Genomic DNA, 18,957 nt, shown 5'->3' with positions numbered 1-18,957 from the left:
TCTTATTATTTACATAGAATGTCATTATGTTTGCGATCCTCGTTTAATTAAATTGCAAGTGGACCTACTATATTTCCAAAACTACCCTTACATTTTTGATTTTTTTCTTAAAAGTGCCCCCTCTTATTTTACCATTGGTTTGGATGTGAGTAGGGCTGGGCACCGGTCCAAAACCGGACCGGATCGGAACCGGAATCGGAAAAATTCACGGATCGGGACCGGACCGGATTACAAAATTTCCGATCCGGGACCGGACCGGAAAAATTCCGGTCCAAGACCGGACCGGACCGGGGGGATCGGAATTACCCAGTTTTTCAAGTCCAAAAATTCCGGTCCATTGGACCGGATCGGACCGGTTAAACCGGAATAAAAATACAATTTTAAGTAAAAAAATGAAAATAACCATAATTCCGGGCATTCCGGTCCGGACCGGAAACCGGAATCTTGAAAAATGGTGGACCGGAGACCGGACCGGAATTTTTAATTCCGGTTCCAGTCCACTCGATTTCGGTCCGGACTGGATTATGCCCACCCCTAGATGTGAGGAAGTATATATTTATGGATTATCGTTCATTTGTTCACATTGTATTACTCACCGCCTGAAATATTTTTATTTTATTATTTTGGAGGAGTATTTCATTAAAGCTAAACAAATGATGGAACATGATGAGTATTAAACTCAAATACCATGTATGTTGATGGAATATTTTGCTACATTGACGAAACTTTTACAACTATTGCTGATCAACGAAAATTGTTACTATAAAAAGACTTGATATCAGGTAGATAATTTACCATGGATTACTTCATTAACAAAAGCGATGACATATACAAAAACGTAAATAAATCGTTAAGGAATTAGTTGACCAAGATATTATTAATCTCATCCCGAGTGGAAGATCATACGAACGAAGTAGCACATAGTTTCGATTATACACACACTTTTTCAGTTACTATATTATGCACGATTAGACATTACAAATAGGCCCGTGCATCGCACGGGCATTAAATCTAGTTTATTATATACAGATGGTTTCAACTTTTAATATTTAAAAAACTCACTTTATATATTGCGGAGTAAAATACACGTATATATAATGAGTCGTCTTTGTCATTACTCCGTTGTCAAGTTTCTCAAAATTAGTAGCTACCACATTGTTACTTGGAGGATTCGATTTAAAAAAATAAACCAAAGTTGTCAAAAAAATAAAGTATTAACTAATTTCTATGTATTTCAAGACTGTATATTTTTAAATGGATCAACAATTAATTGCTCGAACAAATATTAACAATACGATAAAAATATCAAAACTAAAACAGATAAACCCGTGAATTTCACGGGTCACAAACCTAATTATCAACTTATACAGCACAGTCCATGAGTAATTATCTTATAAAAGACATTTGAGTTTTAACAGTTTATCTCCCTTAAGATGAAGGTATCATTTCTATAACTAAAACGAGTCAAGTTCTACCCTATATAACCAGATGAGAACAAACTTCTTCTATTCTCGTCTTTTTTATGTCAAGTGGATAATATATGACTCGTTTTAACTGTAAACCGAAAAACTCCGCCTTAAACAATTGAGTTTCAGATATTTCTTGGTACAATAATACTACAATAGGTCCCATTTGTGACGGATATATCCGTCACAAGCTTGTGACGGGTCAAGCATCACCCACATGGGTAGATAAGACAAAAAGTAGAATGCATAGGGAATCACAAATGACTTATTTTTATCCACCCATTTGGATTTTATTTGACCCGTCACAAGCGTGTGATGCGTATCGGCCGTCATAACTCATAAATGAGAATTTATGATAATACAAATGGCAAGGCTGTTGTACGTCATATGACGTTCTTACATGACAATTTATAGCTCTATTATTACAGCCCTAGTGCCCTACAGGTGTTAGAAATCCAGGTACAAGATTTTGAGGAAAATAAGAGGGTGAGGATAGACGAGGTTCATAAATCACACTGATGATAAAACAACAAACAAAGCTAGGTGTCAAAACCAAAAAAAAAAAAAAAAAAAAAAAAAAAAAAAAACTAGGTACTTGCTGGAGTTATCATCATACTGATCATAAATAACAAAGAAAATCCGACTCATCTTATGTTCCGAATCTCGTCCTTTTACCTTCTTATGTTAAAAACGGATATTGTCGTGTTGTGATAGTGGAGTTGAAAAATAACTCCACAACATATAATTTACTTGATACATAATAAAAACAACAGTTTTTCTAACATGTGCCCTTAAGAAATCATTTAAGGAAATATACATAGGGAAAGCCGTGTTCCTTAAGGGAACTTAGTTTTAGATATATACATAGGGAAAGCCGTGTGCAATGAAAAATGCAAGCACGGTTTGGGGAGAGATTTTTCCCTTATTAATTTTAATAAGGAAATTTTCTACTCCATCCGACTAGTTCCGGGTTCGAGTCCCGGGCAACCCACCTTTTCATATTGAAATTATATTCAATGTATATAAATTTTTAAGATTCAATCATGAGAAATAGAAAGAAATACTCGTAACTCATAACTCATACTCCCTCCATACCACACCAATGGTAACATTAACTTTTTCACAATACCTTAAGTTACACATTAATAAAAATTATAAAAATTTGATATTCTTATAGCATTCATGACGATAAATCAAACAAGATCTCACATGACTATATTTTGTCTTATAGATTAAGAATAATATCGAAGATTACCTACGACCATGAATAGTGTCAAGATTCTCAATGTTACCATTGGTGTGGTATGGAGGGAGTACTATACACCCAACACATTCTATTTCTCATTTATAGCGAACTCTAAAAAGTAAAAACCCATAGTAGATCCTGACCCATTAAAGATAATAACGCACGCAAAATAAATCAAACGGAGCTGTGTAGAAGAAAATAGCGGAGAAGATAAGATAAGACTAACGATTCGCTCTCACGTCTCAGATAATAGCATAACCAAAAAAAAAGTGGATCTGGCTTAAAACCGCCTTTAGTCAGTGTTATCCTAGCTTAGGAGTTAGACGGTCTTAACCAAGATTTTGTAACAAACAAGTAGGTAGAGACTAGAGAGAGTAGCAGCGATGTGGAGACAAAGTTGCTAGCATGAGCAGTACTTTGAATCTTAGAGCATCCGCAAAGGTGGGGAGGTGCCTCCCCATATCGGCCATATGTCCTCTCTCTTCTCATATGGGGCTCCTCATTGTTGCACAAAGCTCCCCAACATTTGGGGTTCCACTGTTTTTAGAGGAGCTCCCCAAAAAAAAGTAAGGCAATTTGTGTTGCTTTTGGGGAGGTTCCCAAATTTTTGTGTGTGAATTGGGGAACCCCATTGTTGTATAAATGTAATTATGAAATGGGGAGGGTAAATGGAAAAGTTAGTGGAAAATGAGGTGGACGAATAAGAAAAGGAAAGAGAAGATATGGGGAGCCTCACCTTTGCGGATGTTAGGACCCCATTCCCCCATTTCTTGTCAAACCACCCCCCAATACTCTACCCATTGCCTCACTCGGGCGCAGGGCAATTCGGTATCCTCTCTTTGCCTTACCCATTGGCTATCCTAGACAAGAGGGCGCTGTCAAATTATCCATTCCTCCTCCCTCCCTTATTTTTTTCTTTTCAACACTCATTTATCACAAAAAAAAAAAAAAAAAAAAAAAAAAAAACAATCGAATGAAAATATTTTCCCTCGAACCATACGGAGTCTTGTAAAAATCCACCAATAATCGGAAAATAGCACTCTCCTCCATCAGGCAAGAAGTAGACATCACCCAGTCTCCCAAGCTCTTAGCAAGGACATCAATTAGCAGTGTATTCCAACAATATATAATCACAATTGAAACAAACGCAGAAAGAACTAAAGTAAAGCATCAATGCTTCATTTAATCACATTAATAAATATGAAATTAGGCCCAAACGACCATTTGCAGAACAAACAGTATAATAAAAAAAGAAAATACTACGCTTTCATTATATCTTGCGAGAAAAAAAGTTGAGATACCCAGTAACTAACTATCAACGAGCCATTCAGAAGGGTTTTTGATAATGGCTGCCAAATTTAAGGCTGCCTCAAAAACCAAAATCTTACAAATTTCTCATCCCGTACTAGGGAAAGCGTTTCCTAACAAAACTGTGAATGATAATCTAGAATTAACAAGATAAAAAACTGTTACATACCTGCCTTTTGGATGATGATCAAGTCACTGCAATGATGCACCATGTATCATCAAGTAAAACCGTTGACAAAAAATCTAAATATTCTTGTTCTTTTCCAAGTTAGCCACGGCTTGTCTTTGACGTTTCCTCCATGCAGGCATTTTCCCAGGGAAAACCCATCTCAAAAACCTCTCCCAGGCATAACAGCACAAAAACATAAGAAAAGCCCAAATCAACAGTTTATTCCTCAGGGATTTCGGCATGGGAACCAACTTCAGCCAGTTATTAAGGTCTCTGAACAAGTCAGAAGTTATGGCAACAAAGAACCCAACGGCTGCAACCAAGGCATAGCGGAAAGGTTTGTTTTCCGATATGCTCTGGTTGAAGGGATGACCCATGTAATTGACTGCAAATGTGGCCACCTGGAGCATCAAGCCAACCATGTATGAAACCGTGTTGACCAGGTTGGGATGGAATTCTGAGTCTGGTTCAATGCATTCATCAGGCATGTATTTCTCTGCCTCCTTGACAGCCGAGATTAGAAAGAGAATATGAAGAGAGAATTGTCCGAGTAAAGAAAGGAAGACATAGTAGCAGAAAATGTTGGGGTGGGGCCGGGCGTCGGAGAGGGTTTGAAGTGGTCGGGCGTGTGAGATGAATAGGAAAAAGGCGGCCGTGAAGACACCACTAATAGTTGCTTGGACATCACCTAGCTTGACACCGTCCAAATACATGACACTGAGGACATAAGCAGTTGCAAGGCAGTTAAGGCCAAGGATCTTAAACATTTGAAGGGTGGTTACAAGAGTACTCCGACCTTGACGAATGATGTCTATAGTAGGGGCCACCGAAGCGTGTTTTGCGGTAAAAGGTGAAGCCATTGAAGCATCCCCTAACTTGACCATAGGGGCTGAACGACCATCACTTTCCTCATTCATCTCTTGCATAATTTTCTCCAGCTTTTGTTTTTGAAGCTCAACAGGTGTTAGAGCCTTGCTACCAGCAGTCGTCTGACTAGAGGACTCAGCTTTTGAAGTACTTTTGTTCCTTGATGAGCCTTCGCCATTTACACTAATGGCTTTCCTGTTTTCTGCAGGAAGCTTTTGTTTCTTTGACTTTGATTTGCTAAGTTCGTTTTTGTCGGTTTCAGAAGACTCGATACTTTTGGTTGGAGCCACCGCGTTCAGTAAAGCCACTCCGACATGTGCCTAATACCATACAGCCAAAAATGACGGTTATCAGATTTGGTGTATTACATGAGTTTGAATTCAGAAGGTAAAGAAACTGGAACCTCTTCAAAACTATCTTTCCACGACTTCCCGTAACAAGAATACCAAATACCGAAGGAAACATGAAAATTAATACATGCAAATGAATATATAATTTGTGTTATACCATTCCTTATTCCAATTTTCAAGGTAAGGGAAATAGTTTGAAAATATGTGAAAGTTGTTGGAAGAAAATAGACTTCAGATATACTGAAAAACGCAAAGATATCAATTAGGCAGGCGACAGGAGAAATTTCTTAAAGAGACTTGGGAGCTAGGGAGTACATTGAGCCCAAGGGAATATTTTACTATTAACATGGCGGTGGATCGTTAGGCAAGTAGATAGCATACTAAAGGATGAAGTGATTATTAACCTTAGTGTCATAATATTACCTGCTTAAGAGCGCCAACATCATTGGTACCATCACCACACATTAGTGTCATCCTTCCCACAGTTTTTAGCGTGGTTAAGATTAGCTCTTTTTGTTCAGGGGCAACCCTAGCAAAAACCTGATTCATTGACAATGAACTGCAATGAAATTCCGTGACTATCTGCTCTCCAAAATTAATTCATCAAAAGGAATAATCTAACAAACCTTAACAAAAGGCACGACTTGTACAACAGCAGATGTTCGCAAAAGCATATCAAAGCAATCACCGCCTATACAAAGGTCATGTGTCTCTGACAAGAGCTCAACCTCGTTTGCGCTGCAAATGATGTTAATCTTATCAAAACTACTTAAATTAGAAAGAGGGTACCCTTTAGAGGAAGCTTAAAGCAATAAACATGCTAATATTAGTCTATTACATCATAGCACAAGATAACGACATTATCTTTACAAGATAGACCCCTAAAATGGAAAAGAAAGAGAAGTGCAGGCGATGGAAGGGCAGAAGAAAGAGAAGTGCTCACTTGAAGGGTACAGTCTCAGTTTCATCCGGAGAGACCCAATTATAGCTGCCACCATCTTGAGACCAAGTTAAAATTAAAGCCGGCCTGGAAACAATATGCACTTGGCCAGCAACATGGCAAGCTGTCAAAGCCTGATCACCAGTTATCATCACCTGCAAGAGATACCCCATCCATCGCCAGCAAGAAGTCATTATGCTATTAAAATTACTCCTAGACAAGAATTTTTAAATATTTAATAATGAAAGCTCCCTTACTAGATCATGCGAGGCTCCTTTTAGTTCAGCCAATACAGAGGCTGAGTCTGAACGAATGGGGCAGTTAAATACCTGAAATGAAAAAACTCACCAACTCAGGGCCAACTAAGATAAAACTCTGGAAGCATAAATTACCATTTGAATGAAATAAGAGTGTCTACCGCAAAACCAGCAAATACATGGCCACTCTCCACCACATCCCTGTCCAAGTTTCTGGCTTTGCTAACCTTCAAGTAGTCAGCAACATACCCACAGTTATGGTATATAAACAAATGTGACAATATCAATATAACTGATATGCAAGTGGTGAAAAAGTTTACATTATGCAACTCATGTTAATGGTCAAATATGTACCATGGCAAAATGATATTATCGGTCCAAAATACTCAAACTTCCTTTATTTCAGTATTATAAAATTGCTCGGGATAAAGATCAAAGATAGGTTGCATAATATCATTTTGCCATGGTACATAATATCATTCCACAATTCTAATAACCAACTAATGACAATAGTCGGGAGGGGGAAAGCAGAGTCCCATACGAAATTAAACTACTCTGAGGCCATATTGGCATATTAGAACAATATAAAGGCATAATTTAACACACTTGATAATCCCTCAACCTGAACAGCCTCTACGATACAGCTCAGGAATGACACCAGAACCTTAAGTGTACAAATCAGAATGTCCAATCAGATGGGGACGGGGAGGGAGGGGAAGAGGGAGGGAGAGAGAGATGTATTTGGATAGACGTGGGCTAAGGGTAGGAAAGTCGGATGGAGGGGGACAGAAAGGGACAGGAGGAGTTTTCCTATGTTGGGAAGGATTGTAATTTGGCTCGTAGGAAGGAAATGGATCACTTCATTTCCCCCTCCCTCCATTTGCCTCCAACCCATTTTGCCACCTACGCATAGGAATTTTCTCCCTCCCTTTCCCTTCCCCGCTCTCTAGAAATCCCTTCCTCCAAATGAAGTGTTAAGCATACGACATTGCTACTCCAAATCTCCAACAGACTGGAGCTTATCTGTTTTGGTTATGAACATTTTTTTTCCAAGGAGGATGGCACAGGTGACTTCCAATAAGACAAAGCAGTAAAAAAGAAATCAAATCTATTCAGAGTATCCTTTGACGAGCACAGTGCTTAAACCAATAATTCGATGATAACTAATGAGTCATCTATATCCAAGTGACTAATGACCAACGAAGATGTTTCTTACCGACATTTCTGGAAGAGGCTTGTAAGCGAGAGCCAAAACCCTAGACCCTTGACGAGTATACTTCTTGTAGGTTTCAACATATGAGGCCGGCAGGTCGGCAAGCCGTTCTTGGATAGTTTCAGGGGCTCCCTGTGACTCCCAAAACAAAAAATGAATAAGGGGAAGCAACAAAGTGGTAGGAGGTTAAGAGTCCTCGGATAAGAGTATAAGACAACACTATCCACATCAAAAAGTGCTTCTAAAAGAAAAAAGACAAACCTACAATTATGACATTAAAAAAAATGTCTCTCACTAAAGTGCTTCATTTAAGTGAAACTGACTCAAGTGCAAGAAAACCCTAGAATTTCAGACAAACAAATCTAAATAGGCTTTAAACTATTTGTCATGTCCAAATGCTTTAGTCAGGGAAGGCTATATTAAATTGGGATATAAAAGACAATCATTCCATTTGAGTCCTATAGAACTTTGGTATAACATCAGCCCCTTTCAATCACAAAGGCACAAACTATTAACCCACGAAAGACTGAATGAAAATCTAAAATGGGGCAGAACAAGCCAATAAAAGTAACATGGAGAGGCTTCCTCTACAAAAATAGCACAGAGAGGCTGTCTGAAAGCTAACCTTCACAAAAGCGAAAAAAGTCTCCTCAACACGTACAACAACTGCCATTCGTTTTAAATGTGAAGCAAAATGATGCCTCTGGATAATTTGCACTGGATTACCACTTCCCCTGCATAATTGTTGAAATCCTATCAAATATAAGGATTTAAGACTCAGAAGAATTTGCAATGTTAAATTACAAAACACAGTAAATATCAATATATAAGTAATAAACCAACACGAACCAGGAGATTAATTTTGGTTTAGAAAATAACTCGAATTTATTGCAACTTTAATTAGCCAGGCTATAACTCTAGTACTAGCTATCCATCCATATTAAGCACCTGATGACAGATATATTTCATCAGTGGCAACATGCCACTGGGACAAATAGTCCAACAAAAAAAAAGGGATATTTTCTCGTGTACCCCTGAACTTTTTCATTTTTAAGGTGTACCCCTTGTTTTTCACAAAAAAAACTTTGACAGACAATAATTCTCTGTTACGAGTTCAGAAAACGGTAATTTCTTTTTTCAAACATATTATCTCGGTCAAGGCCTTGAATTTGAAAAAAAAATCCACCGCCTTTTGAACTCGTAGGCGGTAGTTATGGTTGGTCAAACCTTTCTTAACGAATAAACTTTGAGCGACCATAATTCCCGACTACGAGTTGAGACGTCGGTGAATTCGTTTTCAAACTGAAGACCTCTTGAAGACGGTCAATTTGAAAAAAAAGTTTATCGTATTCTGAACTTGTAGCGAAGAGTTATTGACGGTCAAAGTTTTTTTGCAAGAAAAGAGGGGTACATCTTAGAAAATGAAAAAGTTGAGGGGTACACGGGAGAATATCCCCCCCAAAAAAAAAGCAATTTCCTGTCCTCACAGCTATTGTACAGAAATAGTAATAAATTATCCTAAAGTGGTGAACACCAAAAGCTTCACTAATTTGGCATTCCATTATCTATCTTGAAATACTAGGTCAGGGAATGATTCTCGATCGACGGATGAACCTTCACCTTAAATATAATTATTAATAACACATATCGAGAATGGGACACCACGTGGGTGATGCTTAAGTACTACGAGACATCAAGGCGACCATGATACGTCAAAAGGGTAGAAACTCAAAATAAACAGAAAATGTATGCAATCAATCACTGTACTATATAAACAGCAAACAAAGGAAGGTAAAGTTTTTCTATCACCAAGACCCCAACAACAATATCTGAAAGATTTTACATGCATCACAAATAATATACTGTAGGAAATAAGAGATAATTATCAATTAAAACTTAATATTCTAAAGAATGAATAGGTTTTCTTCCAAAAGAACAAGCTGAACATAAGTATCGCAAAGAAGAATTTCAAATACAACATTGCTGGAGAACTAAAAATATTTCTTACTTTTTCGGCATGGCCTTCTCATCAGATTTGTATGTCCAATCAATTCCCTGAAGCGCAGCCTTCTCAAGAGGATCACCAACCTAAAAATTGTATGTTAAGAGACACGTCAACAACCAATGAAATATGAACATACTAGTATGGATCTATGAGCACTGAAACACTGACTTGTAAATTAAAAAGTTATCGAAGAGTATTTTAAACAATAAATTAGGGGTACAGAATGTGTCAAAGTGAAAAAACAGCTTACCAGCTTATTCTCCACGAAGACCAGCGCATGACAAGAAGCAAGAATTTCCTGCGTTCGGCCAGGCACCTTTTTCATATCTGACTCTAGTTCCATGCTTTCAGTTGACCCGACCACGCCAGAGAATTCCTAAGAGGGTCAGGAAAAATAAACATTTAAAAGAAGTTCTAATAATCTAGTACTCTAGTAATTAGTAAACATGTCAAGCTAACAACAGATGACACACCATGTCATCTGATGTGAGAGTTCCAGTCTTGTCAAAGCAACAAATATCAACCTGCAAAGAAAGAGAAAGCAAGAGAATGAGCCAGCCTAATAAAAATGCTCACCATCTGGTAAAGAAGAGACTGTGTCGTCTCTCTAATTTAGCTTCTTCCAAAAGCAACTCAATAATCCCGGAAGCAAATCCAAAGGATATACTTCCTCTGTTCCAATAGATTGTATATGTGTGCTTTCTGCACGATATTTTAAGAGAGCTTAAAACTTAAACCATGTGGGGCAAAGTCATTACGCAACAAGATGCCCCCATAAATCACCTCAGATTAGATCATCCCCCACTAGCCACCACGGCATCACCTAGCCACACCTCCTCTGCTCCTCCTTGCACCACTACGACTACCACAGTGCACAACCACAACCTCCTTACACTACCCACCTTCTCTAACCTTCACAGCCCTCCTTCACCATCCCTAACTAACCAACCAATCAGCCACCACCTACCTACCTCTACCATAGAACAAAGATCCTCTGACGCACACCACCATGAGCTACAGCCAGTCATTTGACCACCACCTACCTCCACCAAAGAATGCTGATCCTCCGCCCCGCATTATAAATGCCAGCCACCACGTCTTTCAAGCACCACCAACCCTTGCCTACCACCAACCTTATCCATTACCCTCCATTACAAAAAACTACACTACAGATCCCAGATCTGTCCATCACTCCAACCATAACCTCTTTGCCGGCGTTGGAAGCGATGGGTGAGGTAGGTGGGTGGACGGAGGGTGCGAGTCTGGTAGGTGGTAAGACAGTGGTGATATGGATGTTAGTCTGGTTTTGGTGGAGGCAGAGTTGGATGGGTGGAGCCGTAGAGGTGGAGGTAGGGTTATGGTGAATTCTATGTTACTCCGACTCTTCTAAATGAGAATTATACCCTCACCTCCTTTATGAATCTAAACCCCCACCTCAGCACTACAAATCCTCCACCAACCTCCAGCTTGAGGTGGGGGTTTTGATTCAGAAAGGAGGTCAGGGTATATAGTTCTCATTTAGGAAACTTATAACTTGCCGTAAATAGAAACATATAGAATCAAATGGAATGGCCCAGAACAGAATACGTTTACAATAAAATGGACCCAAGGAAGTATACAAAATTTTAGGCTTCAAGCGGCCAACAGCTACCTAGTTCTTGCAAGTTGCAACACCAACAAATTTAACATATATTCCAAGGTGAAATAGGACTGTTAAACTGTCCATAGCTTAAGCTTAGATTATGCTTTTGCGATAGAAATACAAATAAGAGGGGCCATAATATGACACATGCACAAGTTTATAGGATCAACTCTAGAAGAGTCGAGGACAATGAAATTCCCCACAACCAATAACAAAAGTTGCATATTGGTTGCAGATACACAATGACATCACTAGTAAGTACTGTAGTAAACTGAATGCAAGCTATCAGAATAACTTTCATCACCTTTCCAGCAAATGGAATACGAAATGGCTCTGTGCAAAATATCCCACGTTTAGCCAAAGCAATAAGAGAAGTGTTGACTGCTATAGATAACTCCATTGGTAGCTCAGGAGGTATAACAGAAGTAATAATCAGTGAACAACTGAGGATAAGCTTGTATCTACTCCTTGTGGGATCCTCCAGCCCCTACAGAAAAACCTAATATCAGATGAAAGCATTACACAAACTGAGAGTGAACCAACATACAAAACAACCTGTTAAAGATTGCTAAGACAGGAAAGCTTAAAAATATCATCTATGCTTAACTTGCCTTCTTTAACACATAACCGGCTGCTATAACGGCAAACACAACCAAGAATAAGATAAACAGTCCACTTTCCCAACTGTTCGCAGTAACCTGATACACAAATTAGGTTGTTAACACTTCGCCATATAAATTAATGTAGAAAAATAACATATGCTGTGCAGATCATTTACCCTCTCAGATGAAAATAAAATTGTGCGCATCAATTTCCCCTGACTTGTTTCAAATCCAGTTCGTAAGACAACAGCCACACAGCCACCATCCGGGGTTCTCAGAGAAAAAGACTGACACAGAGTCACAGACAGATCAGACCAAAAGTTTGGAGCTGGCGTCCAAAGCAATAAATGAGCAATACGAAAAAGATACCTTATCTGGCGTGTGCTGCAATATCTTTGTTCCGCCAAATAACATGTGGTTTTTATCTCGTTTAATTGAAAGCTTCTCCTCAACTGATTTGCCTGTGATTGACACCTAAAAATTCCAAGTATTCAAAATAAAACTATTAGGATTTTCTGTTAGCACAAGCTTCCACACTTCTATAATCTGATTTTTTTTCAGTAATATTGAGCAAACGCTATTCTTTAAAAGATTATAGAAAGAAACTGGCATCTTGTTAAGATCCTATTGAAATAAACCAATAGCAACCAAAATGCCATGACGACATTGACAAACAATAAAGTCGCTAGAATCACTACATGTACCAACAAAAACAATATATGGAAAGAACAGCACCTTCCACTGCGGAGTAGACTCGCCCGTTAGTATCGCTTCGTTAACAATGGCACTTCCAGCTACTAATAGCATGTCTGCTGGGACCGACTTGTCTTCTCCATCTAATCCGGAAGACCGTCCAATAGAAACAACATCTCCAGGTAGAAGATCTGTCCCAGAAAGTTTGACCCACCTACAACCAACGTTTTGAGCAACTATACTCCATTTAACCAACAAAAACTTAATACAGGTGAAACAGTGACATACTTGCCACAACGGTGCACCATTATGGTCTGGCTATCAACTCTTACACGCCTAAGCTCTGTCAAAGTCTTTAAACGGGCCTTTGCCATAGTAGACTCAAACATAAACAGCATGAACAGGGTGAAGAGACTGTAGTACCAAAACTCATCCAAGCACCAAAGACCTACGCAGAAGACCTGGCCACATAATACAAAACGATGTACATAAGCGACACTGAGAGTGGAAGATTACCCAGAAGAAAACTGAACCAAAAGAAGCTGAAGTGAAAGAAGCAAACCTGGAATACAAAGAAGGGTTCCATGCAGTGCTCTTTCATTAATTTCTGAAATGTGGGTTGCGGATACTCAAATCTGGAACATGAAATGAAATGAGGTAAAAGAAAATAAATGAATAAAAAAATAAACAAATAAATATGTTATCATCAACTCATCGTGCGTCATTTGAACACAGAACCACCACAATATTTGAAGTAAAAATAAATCCTAGGAGAAACTGTGTACAAGGTAGATTTTCAGAATAAAATTTTGCCCAAACTACAACAGACTTCCATTCAGCGATGTAACCAAAACATAAATTATGTACAATTATAGATAATAAATGTTCTAATCACGTATGGGTTGATCCAAGGAAAAACGGCATACTCAAAACTTCGAAAACTATTACTTATCTTCAAAGACTACAGACACTATCGGCCGATAAAAGAACACGTGCAATGAGAAATAAAGAAGAAGCAAATAAAAGGAAGATGATCCATAACTAAATAAACCACCACTTAAAAGATATAACCATGGCTGAAAAAAAAATGAATTTTCCATATTTGCTGTAAGAAGGATAACTGTCTCTTAAACCAGGAAAAATCCAGATATGGTGTTCAAAAAAATTTCCCTAGCACGGCCAAACCATCAAGGTAAATAGAAAAGATACAGAAAGGAATAATGTGGACTTCAATTCTATTCAACATCACTTTTACCCAATAGGCTATACCTTTAGGAGAAAAAAAAAAAACAAGACTAAAGCATTAGCATTTACACAAGGGAAAATTGAAGGTTTTGAGATGTTTTAACAAAATGGAGGAAAACAGAAGTATCATTGCGATTAGCAGTCATTGTTGGTGGAGGTGTTAAAATTTAGCAAATTACATAAGACTTCAAATCCAAAATTTATACAAGAAAACATACGCGTTTCGCCCCCATTTCTCTGTGGCTGCTACTGCTTTAGCTTCAGTGCCATGGCCAGTACTTTTCAGATAGTATCCAAATGATTCTTTTGTAGGGAAAGGGAGCTTGTAGAAGGTTTCCTTGTCCATCGAAAATATGAATCTTTGCTTTCTGAAATCGAAGTAAATTTCCTCTTCATCATTAGTGGAACCTGCCTGCCAATGGAACACATGTTATGGCATGTAAATTGTAAAATAAGAACATGAATACACAGCATGGGGCAACTGTATCCAGTAGGTTTGTATATGGAAACAGAACCCCCATCCAAAACATGTAAGGTATCACGACAGAGTCCTAAAGTGTCAACATTTGAAAACAAAATCCAAAATCCCTTATTTAGCTCCCAAGTCCCAAATCCCTTTCGTCTGCGAAATATCCAAACTATGTCCTACAATTCTTTTTCCTTCTCAAACACGTTCTTACCATGTACTCGTACTCCATTGCATCATGTAGACACGCCACAATCCAGTTATTAAAGAACATAAAATCCTCCTACGAAGTATTTTGAGCCATAAACCGAGTTTTTCACACTCCTAAAATGTTACATGAGCTATGATGCTTAAGTACCTTACAGGATACTCAATCTCCTATCACAAAATTCTACTCTTAGAAGGCGTGTGACACATTGCTGGATGGAATATTGTGAATATAAGAAAAAAAAAAAAATAAGGAAAAATAAGCAATTAACAAATCTGTCGAAACTTTCGAACACCAAAAATTCATTGGAATAATGGTGCTTACTATTTTACGGAACTCAAGTGGAACAATTTCCTTTGAACCACAGAACTTTGCTGGTATAATTTTGCACGAATCTGCTTGCTGAATATCATCAACCTGCAAAATATGAAATGATTAGAAAAATATAGGAACCCTGAAACTCAGTATCACCATGTAACCAGTGACCAGCAAATCATATATGAATACCAACGGGCAACGCTGTTACTCATGACATAAGAAGAGACCTAATTCATATCCATTTCCATAGAACTTTACGAAAAAGTAGGAATGCTCTGCCCACTACCACGCATCATGAATTACCTTTAGGCTACCGCAGTAGACTAGTACAAGTAGTTAACAACATAATTCCAATGCTCGTCCATCAACCGAAACTTAGCAAAATGTCTCCCAGACATGCAGGATAGGAAACCGACATTTGCTTGGATCTGAGTGTCCAGTTATTGAATTATAATGGTATATGATAATAAAATATTCACTTAAAAAGATACAGTGACATAGTCAAGCATAAATTTATATAGTTCGACAATGCAACACAACAGAACTTGGTACATAACAATGACAACCAGAAACCCTTAGCCGCACAATAATTTGGGGTAAGCACCATAGACACAATAGGACTCATTGTTCTGGGAGTAAATCTTGTAGGATTAATGAGTGGAATAAAGCTAAGGTAAAGATTTGAGAAATTATGAAAGAGATTGGATGATAAGATAATAAGATTACTTTTAATCAAGGTCTTACCAGCTTCAATTATCTCTTTTGTTCCCCCGCCTATGTTACTCAAACTCCATGAAAAGTACCCAAAGTGGGTGTCAGACTCGTCTATTTTATGGAAAAAAAATATCTTGTTTTTGGTTCAAAATGAAGTGTCAAGTGTCATAACCATGCCGGAGTGTCTAGTGCCAGGCACTGGTAAGCTAGGTATAATACAGAGTTGGAGTAACATAGCAACCTACACACGCATAAGTCTCGTATTATAAGCAACTTTCCCCTAGCTAACTGGAAAAATGCATAGCTTTACACATTTGTATCAAACCACATTCTGTATTGATAACACCAACATATAGATATTCTATTATATACAAGTACTAAATCAGATGATAAATCAGTGAGTTCAACAGGTTGGATCAAATATCAAACCATCATAACCTACTTAATAGGATAATATTCACTTGACGATATAGTTAAGTCAAGCATGCACATACCTTACTAAATTGCACGAAGCATTTAAAATCCACGGACCAAGCACTAAAAAGCAAGACCAAGATGTGGAAGGCCGCAATCCCGCCAAGAACAATCAAAGCATCAGTGAAGTCTAAGCTAGGAACAATCATGGCCGACCAAAGAGCATAAATAATGGCGAACGGCCACACATCAAGTCGCCATGGTGTTCGCCTTTTCCTCAATAAATCAATCCCATCAACTACTTTCCCTCCAACATGAAATTTCGGCATCTTTCAAAAACTCGATTCCTTTTTCTGGCTGAACTCAATATTTCACCAATGCCAGCTCATGTGAAATTGAATCCAGATGAATTATTTATACAAAATCCTGATCCAATAAACAAAGGAACAATCTTTGTTATGAAGTTCATTATAACAGCCAAATAAACTAACTAGCAATAACATCAAATATATCTTAACCACACGTACTTTATAAGGCGGTCTTAAACAAGTATATTGTAAAACGGATCATTTTGGTAACGAATTTTAAACATCTATGTGACATGTTCTATGTAATTGGGATCCGTTTCACACATTATTAGTGTAAAACCACCTCATAGAGAGCAATTAAATCTCAAAATTAGGGTTTAGAGTCGTAAAAGCAAATGAATTACTGATCATAACATCAATTCATTCGAAAAATTAAGAGGTTTCGCAGCTACTACTATAACAATGCAATCAAGAAAAAATTAGTAGATCAATCACATCCAATTAAAGTTGGATAAATAACTGAAAGTTCGCAAATTGATCAATCGAAAACCCTTAAGATCATGTAATTAGGAAAATGAAGAATCTAAAGTAGATCGAAAGAGGGAAGATAGAGAATTTACCGATGATGAGGTGTTGAATACTTGGTTTTCGCCAAAATATAGAGTTTCAATCGGATAAATTGCAGTGCCCAGGTTTTGAGATTAGGGCACTTAATTTATTAATTAAAAAAAGTATTTAGTTCACGACAATTCATGAACAAGTAATTGTGTTAAAGAACGACTTGTTACTTGTTTAAAGTTTGGGCAGTTGGTTGTATTGGAGATGGGATTGTTTGTGAACCCAACTTATTTCATAGAATTGGCTTAAAATAAAAGTACAAATAAAAGGGTACGAAAGATTGTGTATTGGTTTCATTCGCCGTATGAGTTTTAAGCTTGCCTTTAGAGTTAGAATTGGTTTACTTGTTTGCCGAACAATCTGCATGAAAGCAGGGGCGTTTTTGGCGGGGTGCAGGGGTTCATCTGCACCCCTTTTCCGAAAAATAATTACAATATTGTTAAGTAAAGGAGCACATTAATTGACTATTTCTTAGTTAGAGGTCATGAGTTCTATCCTTGTGCTCGGACAATTTTTAGATATTTTCATTGTTAAAAAAATTTACGCACCCCCGTCCATCAAATCCTAGAACCGCCTCTACATGAAAATAGAGTACATTTGTGTGATGAGCTTGATTGTGTTGTAGTGTATAATGGCATTGAAATTACCAGTAGCCATTGGGGATCGATTGGTCGTGGATACAACATATCGACAGATCTTAGCTTAAATTTTTTAAAGGTGAATCGATTGAATCTCATTTGATTGAAATTAGTGAGGATAAGTGCTAAGATATTGCTTTGCCCGGTGGAATTGTGGTTCCTAATTACCCAAAGTACAGAAATTGAACTCAATGATTTAGGGTTTGAGCAAAATGAGTAATTAACCAATCATTCAATCTAAACTACCACAAATCTACAATTACACTAATAGATTAAAACTAATAATAACAACAAACAAAATAACCAAACATTCAATCAAATATTCAATAATCAAATTTGGGGAGAAATTTGGGGAAAAAATTAAGAATATTAAACATACCGAGTAGGTGAGAATGGAGAGGGATCAGGAGAGGCAGGCAACAGGTAGGGTCGGAGGTCGGTGGGAGGCAGGCGACAGGTAGGGTCGGAGGTCGGTGGTCGGTGGTGAGGAGGAGGCCGGCAACCAGTAGGCGGCTGAGGAGGGTGGTTTGTGGTTGTATTTGGGGAAGTGTAATAAGGGTTTTGTTTTATGTAATTGTGTTTTCCTTTTTTTCTTTAAAATATCACATTTTCTATTTTTTTTTTATTCTAATCAAATTATTAATTAGCACTCCGTAATTATTACTTAGTGATTGAAAATATTTCTAAATAAAATATGTAAATTAATAGATCAATTAATATTTTAGTTTGATTTGGAATTCTTCTTAAGAAATTTATGGTAAAATAAACACACAGGTACACAACTGTTTATAAATGACTAGTTGTTGCCCAATTTGGTGGAATGCTTAGCGAAAATAAGTCGGTAGTGTATGATAGAAAGGTGCATGATCCATTATATATTTATAAATGGTGGAACTCGCTTAGTATTTATTACAAAACGGCCGTAAATGCTAGAAAATGTCATGTTTAATGCAAAATAAATATAGTACAAAAGTCGCAAAAAATAAGGTGGATCAACAGCACCACAAAGGCATGGGCCTTTGGCAAACAGACCTAAAGACCGAGATTAGAACACGAAATGACTAAACGAACGCTTTGCTAAACTATTCTTAAGAGGGGACAATGTCTTGTTACAAAGCTCTTATCAATGGCGAGGTCGAAATCCATCCTGCTGATTCTCTATGCTTTAAACGGTCTCCCTGTAAACTTCCTTCCTCCAATCTTTCAATGCTGAGATTATTCCTGTTTCTGCTGCTAAACAATCCTAAGTACTTAGAAAATAAAAATATTA

The 18,957-nt window shown here is 37.7% G+C and overlaps 1 protein-coding gene across 1 annotated transcript; it reads right to left on the bottom strand.

The window, feature by feature from the left end:
- Positions 1–3,953: 3,953 nt before the first annotated feature.
- On the bottom strand, positions 3,954–18,221 carry LOC141610767 (putative manganese-transporting ATPase PDR2). The gene is made up of 22 exons (XM_074429022.1): positions 18,067–18,221; positions 16,204–16,549; positions 15,002–15,094; positions 14,222–14,415; positions 13,321–13,393; positions 13,047–13,219; positions 12,801–12,972; positions 12,435–12,539; positions 12,242–12,352; positions 12,075–12,161; positions 11,768–11,950; positions 10,295–10,345; positions 10,072–10,197; positions 9,825–9,904; positions 8,442–8,550; positions 7,820–7,948; positions 6,765–6,830; positions 6,604–6,675; positions 6,350–6,501; positions 6,033–6,144; positions 5,830–5,946; positions 3,954–5,376 (listed from the first exon to the last, which is right to left on the bottom strand). The coding sequence occupies exons 2-22, from the start codon at positions 16,450–16,452 to the stop codon at positions 4,264–4,266; spliced, it is 3,567 nt and encodes a 1,188-aa protein (XP_074285123.1). The 5' UTR covers positions 16,453–16,549; positions 18,067–18,221; the 3' UTR covers positions 3,954–4,263.
- Positions 18,222–18,957: the final 736 nt, after the last annotated feature.

The sequence above is a fragment of the Silene latifolia genome, chromosome 11 (assembly GCF_048544455.1).
Source record: "Silene latifolia isolate original U9 population chromosome 11, ASM4854445v1, whole genome shotgun sequence".
NCBI classification, from domain to species: Eukaryota; Viridiplantae; Streptophyta; class Magnoliopsida; order Caryophyllales; family Caryophyllaceae; genus Silene; species Silene latifolia.
This window is presented reverse-complemented; position numbering and strand designations above follow the sequence as displayed.

Coding starts and splice junctions, on each gene's coding strand:
- LOC141610767 (XM_074429022.1), bottom strand. CDS start 16,452: ATGCCGAAATTTCATGTTGGAGGGAAAGTAGTTGATGGGATTGATTTA. Junction 10,198..10,294: donor CTCTCACATCAGATGACATG/GTGTGTCATCTG, acceptor TGACCCTCTTAG/GAATTCTCTGGCGTGGTCGG. Junction 6,145..6,349: donor ACTGAGACTGTACCCTTCAA/GTGAGCACTTCT, acceptor CATCATTTGCAG/CGCAAACGAGGTTGAGCTCT.